Source organism: Nicotiana tomentosiformis, chromosome 2 (assembly GCF_000390325.3).
Source record: "Nicotiana tomentosiformis chromosome 2, ASM39032v3, whole genome shotgun sequence".
NCBI lineage: Eukaryota > Viridiplantae > Streptophyta > Magnoliopsida > Solanales > Solanaceae > Nicotiana > Nicotiana tomentosiformis.
Window position 1 is genome coordinate 62,985,362 of NC_090813.1, and position 9,531 is coordinate 62,994,892.

Below are 9,531 nucleotides of genomic sequence, written 5' to 3' on the forward strand. Positions count from 1 at the left end.
TATTTTAATGAATTTCGGATTTTTATCCGAAAAATTTGTAAATTCATATGGAATTAATTCCTATGATTCGTATTGAGTATATTGAATTGTTTGTGAATAGATTTGAAGCTTTTGGAGACAAATTTAAAAGAAAAAGTTGTGGTCGAGTAATTGATTGGAATTTGCAAAGTGAGGTAAGTGTCGTAGTTAACCTTGACGTGAGGGAATAGAACCATTAAATTATTTGTTATGTGAATTGCATGTGAACGATGTATAGGCGAGGTGACAAGTGTTTATACGTTGTCAAATTAATTGTTTGTCTGCTTACTTGAAAAATCATAAAGTATTTTAAATCATAAATTAATTATCATAATAATTATTTCTCTCCTATTCTTAGTCAAATATTAATTCTTGAATTCCTGCATTAATTGTTACATGTTATTTGAATTATGTGCTTTAATTGTTATTTGACGATTAGCATATTAAATATTAAACTGCCTATTTTCTCCCTGATTTCTATAATAATTTGCTATTTGTCATTGTTTGTTTCATAAGTAAATCATAATTATTTTATGCTTGTTGTCTTATAATTTTATATTAATTGTTGCATTTATTGGGGAAATTTCTTCTATAAGAATTGGTAAATGGATATATTGGAGGATCGGGTTGCACGCCGCAAGAGACTTATTAAAAAGTCCATATTGGAGGATCGGGTTGCAAGATGCAACAGACTTATTAAAAATTCCATATTGGAGGATCGGGTTGCACGCCGCAACAGACTTACATAAAAGTCAATATTGGGGGATCGGATTGCACGCCGCAATTGACTTATTTAAATGTCTATATATATACTTGATTGAAATAATATAAGACAGACTTGATTAAAAGGAATATATTGGGAGAGTGGGTTACACGCTGCAACAGAATTAAATATGAATATATTGTGAGAGCGGGTTGTACGCTGCAACGGAAATTGATGAAATTGATAATTGGTTATGACTGCTGAGTTGCCTTCAATTATTATAAATGAGTTACCTGATTTATTTCTATTATTTGTTGTTGTTACTAATATTGCGTACAGGTTAATGTAAGTGACTCGCCTTAGCCTCGTCACTACTTCGTCGAGGTTAGGCTCAGCACTTACCAGTACATGGGGTCGGTTGTATTGATACTACACTCTGCACTTTTTGTGCAGATTTTAGAGTTGGTCCCAGCGGCGTACCATAGACTTGCTCGGATTTCAGCTACTCGGAGGAGACTTGAGGTATAACTGCACGGCGTCCGCAGTTCTAAAGTCCCCGTCTATTTTTACTTTAATTGTGTGTTTGTTTCTAGACAGCTTAATTTTATTCAGACCTTTATTTGTATTTATTCTAGAAGCTCGTGCACTTGTGACACCAATTCTGGGATGGTATTTAGACACCGTTGTCTTTTATGGATTATTCATTATATTTCATAATTTACTTCCGCAATTGTTCTTTGTTATTAACAAATTCAAAAATTATTTTAAAAATAGATAATATTATTATAACGTTGACTTGCCTAGTAAGTGAAATGTTAGGCGTCATCACGGTCCGAAGGTAGGAATTTCGGGTCATGACAGGTATGAAATTTATGTTTTGCCGGACAACAGATAAATGATATACATATCTTAATTTTAAGTTTATGAGGAAATAAAATGAGTATCTATAGTAAGTCTTACTATAACATGTCCCTTCTACCATCTTAAATTTAACAATAAAGGCTTTTATAGCTATATAACTTTGAACACTACTAAAATACCACTATTCCAATATTACGCAACAAATGAATTCTGAGCACTTAGATCAAGATTGATGGTTTACTTGCTAGGAAAGTGAATTGCCTTCGAAGTATTTTTTTTTTCACAAAAAACAACATAAATATAATGTAACGCAGGATCACATGGAGAATTCTTACAAGTCCAATATTGAATATCACACAAAGAATAAACTCAAATATCAAGAATAAGATGTGAAGTATACCTGTAGTTTTATGAATTTCACATCATCTTATTTACTTGTACCAGCTCAAATATTAAGAATTGGATACCTTCTCTACTTAGGCTAACTTTGCATAGTGGCTGATTCCATAAACTAATTGCTAGACCACATGGACCGGACAAAAAAATTGACTAACTCTGGTAGGAAGAAGATAAAACCCTATTAAAGCAGATAGTTTAAGTTGGTTAGAACATCGTGCTGATAGCGTGTTATGAAATTAAAGCAATTTAGTAAAACATGAACAAGAAATGTTGTTATGAAATAAAAAGCAATTTAGTAAAACATGAACAAGAAATAGAGATAGAGAGAAGGAAGAGATTCTTATTTATTCTTCAATTGTGTGTATTTTCCTATATATTATAAGGTCTTTATATAGGCATGAAAAGTGAATAATCATTGTTGCAAAATATGTCATTGAATATGTCATTAAATATTTGAGAGAAAGATCATGGAGAAGTTTATGGAGTTACAATCATAACTCCATAATTATTAGAGTATTGGAGTTATGAAAATAATAAAAAAGGGTAAACATCCACCCTAATTTAATTTTCTAATACCATCACCCATAATATAAAATTGTTGTATTGGCTTTCCTTGATCTAGAACATACATCACCAATAGTTTGCTGATCCAAAACATCTAGAATAGATGACGAATAAATCAAAAATAAATTGATCCATTTGATGGTTAAAGGGGACAGCATTATGATTTTAAAAATAAATATTGATATCATATATTTCTAAGGCAGAAGAAGACAAAGTAGAGAATCTTTTATTCAAGTAATCCTAGATCCTTCAAGTTGTCTTATTTGTCTTCGGTGTAGTCCAATTAGCTTAAGCCCTTCACATCCTATATAGTATATATCTGCACTTCTACACTCACTTCTCCAACACAGCAAAAAACTCACTTCTTTTTAGCAATAAAGCCATGATTTCTTACCTATTAGCTCTACTATTCCTTCCTCTATCTCTCACTTTCATCTTCTTCCTTCGTAAACGCGATTCGAATAGCAAAAAACATCCACCAGGAACATCTGGATGGCCATTGTTAGGAGAAAACATGGAGTTAGCCTTATTAGGTCCTGAGAAATTCATCAAAAATAGAATGGAAAAGTACTCACCTCAAGTGTTCCAAACAACAATCGTGGGAGAGAAAATGGCTGTGTTTTGTGGTGCACAAGGGAATAAGTTCTTGTTTTCAAGTGAGAACATACTTCTCACATCCTGGTGGCCAAAATCCATGAAAAAAGCATTGTTTTTCCCTGAATTTGCTGAGAGTTCACTGAAAGAAGTATTGGCTTTACAACTCGGTATTCAATACGATATTCTCAAGCCTGAGGCTCTAAAACAATACGTTCCAGTTATGGATGCCATGGCTCGAGAACATGTAGATGAAAATTGGATTCCTAATAATGGAGTAGTCAAGGTTTTTCCATTGTCAAAAAAGTACACATTTGATGTGGCGTGTCGATTGTTCATGAATTTGGTAAATCCTGAGGAAATAAAGAGGTTGGCTGATCCTTTCACTCTTGTTACAAATGGAATGTTTTCTATGCCTATTGATTTGCCCGGAACAGCTTATAATCGCGCTATCAAAGGGGGGAAAATGGTAAGGGATGAACTTATGAGGATCATTACACAGAGGAGAAAGGAATTACAAATTGAGAATAAAGAGACAATAGCAGGAGGCAGAGACTTGCTGTCAAAATTGTTGCTTGTTACTGATGAAAATGGACGGTTTATGAGTGAAATGGAGATCTCCAACAATATTATAGGAATGCTATTGGCAAGCTTTGAGACTACTAGTACTGCAGTCACTAGTGTCTTGAAATATCTAGCTGAACTTCCCCACATCTATGATCAAGTTTACAAAGGTAAATTAGACATGCCTTGCGAAATAAAAATCTATATGTTACTCCATTTCATTTTATATGGTTCTGTTGACTATGGACACGGAATCTAAGAAAGAATGAGAACTTTTGCCGCATACTAAAAAAGAAATAACGTTATATAAAATAAAACAAATAGAGTCGTAAATAGGTAAATTTAAATTGGTTGACGAATCTAAGTCCAATTATATATTCACATGACAAATGGTTGTTTGATGACAGAGCAAATGGCAATTGCAAAGTTGAAAGGAGAAGATGAGTTGCTAAGTTGGGAAGACATTGAGAAGATGAAGTATTCTTGGAATGTAGCTCGTGAATCACTAAGGCTAACTCCACCAGCTCAAGGAGCTTTTAGAGAAACAATCACTGATTTTACATATGCAGGTTTTACAATTCCAAAAGGGTGGAAGGTACAAAATTAAATATATCATTTCGTTACTAGCTATATGTGGTATATATGAAATTGACGTTTTTATTCTATATACAGACATTTTGGTCAGTGCACTCTACACATAAGAATCCGAAATACTTCTCTGATCCTGAAAAGTTTGATCCAACGAGGTTCGAGGGAAGTGGACCTGCACCCTACACGTTTATACCCTTCGGGGGAGGACCTCGGATGTGCCCTGGAAAAGAGTATGCTCGACTGGAAATACTAGTGTTGATGCACAATGTGCTGAAAAGGTTTAAACTTGAAAAGGTTATTCCAGATGAGAAGATTGTGTTCCGTGCTTCTCTTGTGCCAAAGCATGGCCTTCCTGTTCGTCTTGTGCCTCGTGGAAATTAACTGATATTTCATCTCAGAAAGTGAATCATGTTCTTGTTTTAATTAGTTTGAGAAAAATTAAGATCTGGCAATCGTTTTATATAAACCCTGAATAATTGTAATAGTAGTATGACAATAAGTTGTTGCATTCAAATTACGGGGATATGCTTATGGTTTGTTACCAATTTGTATCAAGATTGTCTGAGTGAAATATGAGACTTATTGTCGCAAATCAAAATTTAGTCGGGCTTCTCGTGAATGCCCGGTGAGAAACCAAAATTTGGAAAAAAATACAAGTCATAATTGGTTCAATGTGGGAAGATGTTGCTTCTTTCCTGGTTCAATGTGCTCAATGTGTGAAGTCATAATTGGTTCAATGTGTGAAGTCATAATTGGTTCAATTGGTTCATTGAAGTTAAGGGTGCTCAGGGAGTTTTAGATTTGTTTCAGAGATTGTAAAGAGTTAAGCATGAAAAATTTGGTTCAATGTGTGAAGATGTTGTTTCTTTCCTGTGCAACAAAGGATTATTAGAGGCTGCAGTCAATCTGCTAATTGTGATCCAAAGTAATGGTTTTGTTCTAAGCAAGAAATCCTACCATCTTTTAATGAAATCTCTTCTCTATGGTGGCCAAACCTTTTTGACTGGACTTCTTTTGACAACATTCCTAAAAAAGTATGGGATTTTTTAGCACAGGGCAAAGAAGATGCTTGTGTATTTCCTTTGCATTAAAAATGTAGAAACTGCACTTCGGTAAGGCGACACATCTGAGGTGACCTTTCCTGCTGTAGTTTTGCGGGCACTGACAAGGTGTGGCCGATATCTGGATGCGTATAACCTTGTTATGAGAGCGAGGGATAAACTACCTCTCATGGATGTGGTTGACTACTCAATTGTTATTGACGGCCTTTGCAAAGGAGGAAATATTGACAGGTCATTAGATCTCTGTAATTTTGCCAAGAATAAGGGAATTTCTTTCAATACTGTAACCTATAACTCAGCTATCAATGGGTTGTGTCGTCAAGGGTGCATGGTTGAGGCTTTTCGGTTATTTGATTCTTTAGAAAGGAATGATATAGGTCCTTCAGAAATCACGTATAGTATACTCATTGATGCTTTGTCAAAAGAAGGTCTTTTAGCCGATGCTAGGAGGTTGTTTGAGGAAATGTTCCTGAAGAATCTTAGACCGAGTAATCGTATATACAATTCATTAATCGATGGATGCAGCAAGTTAGGTCAAATCCAGGAAACTTTGAAGCTTCTCACACCAGATGAATTCACTGTCAGTGCAGTACTTAACAGCTATTGTCAGAAGGGTGACATGGAGGAAGCTCTTGGGTTCTTTTCTGAGTTCAAAATGAAAGGCATACTACCTGATTTCTTGGGTTTCATGTACTTGGTGAGAGGCTTATGTGATAAAGGAAGGATGGAAGAATCCCGATGCATTTTGAGAGAGATGCTTCAATCAAAATCCGTCATTGATCTTCTTGGCAGAGTTGAAATCCAAATCGAGACAGAGTCTATTGGAAGTTTTCTTTCTCTATTGTGTGAGCGAGGAAGCATACAAGAGGCAGTTACTATTCTGAATGAAGCGGTATCCATGTTTTTCCCTGCTAGAAGGGGGTGTGGTGCTTGGAATTTATTAGGAAAACTCGAAGAGCCTTATAATGGGGGAGAGATGGATATAGACTCAAGATCACGTCAGAGTTGGATGCCTGAGAAGGCATCAAACAACCGTCATGACCAAGACACTCAAATAGCCCAGTTGCTCGACTTCAATTCTTACTATTCCTGTATTGCTTTATTGTGTTCAAAAGGGGAGTGTGATAAGGCTAATGAAGTGGCTAAAGTTATTACTGGTTTCACATAGAACATGATTGTCTTTTCAACAATATTAGCTAGCTTCTTTGTCAATGGTTTGAGAACAAAGAACCATACAAGAGCTTGTTATCCCCGCCAATATTGCTGTATTTGTAAATAATAATTCTGCAAAATATAAGTTAACATAATGAAACAATAATAAATTCGAACCCACTGAATTCACAGTGTTTCCTTAAGGAATTTAATCCCCTCCTAGTACCCAAGGTAATGGATTATTTCCTTCCAGGATAGAACGAATAACACACTGGTGTAGCGGTACTTCAAACCCCAGTGTTTCAGCGTACACAAAGTTCGGTAGCAAATCACACTTACAGTTACTTTGTTTGAAGTTAAAAACAATGCAGAACGAAGGAGTAGAAACTCAGAAAATCGTATGGAAATGCTGAGAGGAAGGAGTGCAATGTATAGCCAAATTGTTGAGCGAATTGTGTGTTGTGTGTTGAGTGTCTTTCTTCAACATCTGTTGCACATATATATAGCAGCCAGTCTTGAAGAAGACCAAACGTCCACCCTCCATGGTGGAGCAAGCATTAGCTTGTTTGTGGAGCAAGCACTTCATGTTTGTGGAGCAAGCACATTCATGGTGGGAAGAGCATTAGGCGGCTGCCAAATGGTCAATACACGGATTGGAAAATATCCGTTATAAATGCGGATAATCTTACGTTAATATTTACTATTAACAAATAAATTTGGTCCAAAAAATTAATCAATCAATCGATCATTTGACCAAATCCAAATCCAAATCCAAAGCCGAAGCCGAAGCCGTAGCCGTAGCCGAAGCCGAGCCGAGCGAGCGACGACGACGCGAGGCTTGCTTTCTTCTTAACTCTTTAAGAGCTACAAGAAGAGCAATTATATATATACCCACCAAAAATATCTTCCTCTTCCAATATGGGACAATGTCTCATTGTCAAGAGGGGAAAACTTAAAATTTTACTCAAAATTTCATTTTTCCTCCATTTCCCATTCACCCTCATTTTAAGAATATTTCATCTTAAAAACAAAACCTCAACAATCCCCCACATGAATGGGGAATGGCTATATCACGGAAGTATGCATGGAAAAACTGTGTGATTTACAAGTAAGGATTAATCGCATCTGGATAAGTAGGTTTCCCTTTGAACTTTCCGTAGTAAACTTATGTCGGATATACTCGGTCAATCGGTAGATTTGATATCTTTGAACCGTCGATCTTTGGTGTATACCTAGACAACCATAAGTCACACAATCAACCCTTAACCGTCTTTGGTTCTCATTGTTGTGTTCGTTTCAGCCATGAACACCGCCTGATTTTATAAGTGCGTAGAGAACTGGCCTTACAAAGTTCTCCTTGAAGCGGCTAACACTTCACACTTACATAGGTGATTCCTAAACGTGTCATCCTGTAGATACACTATTTGATATACCCCGTATCAAATTTAGAAATCATTAAAAAGCCTTAATGCTTTATCCTTGGTACTGAACATTGTCTCATCACGAGAACGGACTAAAATTTTATTTGACAATGTTGAACCGTCATTAATGACTTTGTTTGATCTCCTTGAACCTAGATCTTGGGATCTCCAGTCTTCTAGGTAGAGTTACCGCCACAATGACTTGTTCTCGGCCATAGCCCCATTCCCCTTGATGATTTCTCAACTACCTCTCTAGTTAGGCCTTTTGTAAGTGGATCCGACACATTATCACTTGACTTTACATAGTCAATCGTGATAATTCCTCTAGAGAGTAATTGCCTAACGGTTTTATGTCTTCGTCGTATATGACGAGATTTACCGTTATACATAACGCTCCCAGCCCTTCCAATTGCCGCTTGACTATCACAATGTATGCATATTGGTGCCAATGGTTTGGGCCAAAATGGAATGTCTTCCAAGAAATTCCGGAGCCATTCAGCTTCTTCACCGGCTTTATCTAAGGCTATGAATTCAGCCTCCATTGTAGAGCGGGCAATACATGTTTGTTTGGACGACTTCTAAGATACCGCTCCTCCACCAATAGTGAATACATATCCACTCGTGGACTTAGAATCAGTTGAACCGGTGATCCAATTTGCATCACAGTATCCCTCAATCACCGCAGGGAAATTACTGTAGTGCAATTCAAAGTTCTGGGTATGTTCTAAATATCCCAAAACTCGTTTCATTGCCATCCAATGAGATTGGCCTAGATTGCTCGTATATCGACTCAGTTTACTTATAGCACAAGCTATATCTGGTCGTGTACAATTCATGATATACATTAAGCATCCCAACACACGAGCATAATCCAATTGTGATATGCTTTGGCCTTTATTCTTTGCTAATGCAAGATTCACGTCAATTGGAGTCTTTGCAACTTTAAAGCCTAAGTGCTTGAATTTTTCAAGTACTGTCTTAATATAATGAGATTGTGACAATGCCAGACCTTGAGGAGTCTTATGGATCTTAATTCCCAGAATTAAATCAGCAACTCCCAAGTCTTTCATATCAAACTTGCTATTGAGCATACGCTTAGTAGCATTTATGTTGGCAATGTCATTACTCATTATCAGCATATCATCCACATATAGGCAAACAATGACTATGTGATTTGGAACATTTTTAATGTACACACATTTATCACATTCATTTATCTTAAAACCATTTGACAACATTGTTTGGTCAAATTTCGCATGCCATTGTTTGGGTGCTTGTTTTAGTCCGTAAAGAGACTTAACAAGTCTACATACCTTCTTTTCTTTACCTGGAACCACAAACCCTTCAGGTTGTTCCATGTAAATTTCTTCCTCCAACTCTCCATTTAAGAAGGCCGTCTTAACATCCATTTGATGAATTTCAAGACCATACACTGCAGCTAATGCTACCAACATCCGTATGGACGTAATTCTTGTAACTGGAGAGTATGTATCAAAGTAGTCTAGACCTTCTCGTTGTCTATACCCTTTGACTACGAGCCTTGCCTTGAATTTATCAATAAGTGCCATCATCTTTGATTTTTCTCTTAAAAATCCATTTAGAA

General features: G+C 36.3%; 2 protein-coding genes across 2 annotated transcripts; both read left to right on the plus strand.

The window, feature by feature from the left end:
* Nucleotides 1–2,908: 2,908 nt before the first annotated feature.
* LOC104096561 (beta-amyrin 6-beta-monooxygenase-like) lies at nucleotides 2,909–4,849 on the plus strand. Its single transcript, XM_009602943.4, has 3 exons — nucleotides 2,909–3,873; nucleotides 4,111–4,298; nucleotides 4,376–4,849. Exons 1-3 carry the CDS (start codon nucleotides 2,928–2,930, stop codon nucleotides 4,673–4,675), a joined length of 1,434 nt encoding a protein of 477 aa, XP_009601238.2. The 5' UTR covers nucleotides 2,909–2,927; the 3' UTR covers nucleotides 4,676–4,849.
* Nucleotides 4,850–5,524: 675 nt separating this feature from the next.
* On the plus strand, nucleotides 5,525–6,523 carry LOC138904935 (pentatricopeptide repeat-containing protein At5g57250, mitochondrial-like). The gene has a single exon (XM_070193430.1). The coding sequence runs from the start codon at nucleotides 5,525–5,527 to the stop codon at nucleotides 6,521–6,523; it is 999 nt and encodes a 332-aa protein (XP_070049531.1).
* The last annotated feature ends 3,008 nt before the right edge of the window (nucleotides 6,524–9,531 follow it).

Bases quoted from the DNA above. Each gene is read 5' to 3' on its own strand.
- LOC104096561 (XM_009602943.4), top strand. From the start codon at position 2,928: ATGATTTCTTACCTATTAGCTCTACTATTCCTTCCTCTATCTCTCACT. The intron at 3,874-4,110 runs GTAAATTAGACA...GTTTGATGACAG, and splicing joins CTATGATCAAGTTTACAAAG to AGCAAATGGCAATTGCAAAG. The intron at 4,299-4,375 runs GTACAAAATTAA...TTCTATATACAG, and splicing joins CAATTCCAAAAGGGTGGAAG to ACATTTTGGTCAGTGCACTC.
- LOC138904935 (XM_070193430.1), top strand. From the start codon at position 5,525: ATGGATGTGGTTGACTACTCAATTGTTATTGACGGCCTTTGCAAAGGA.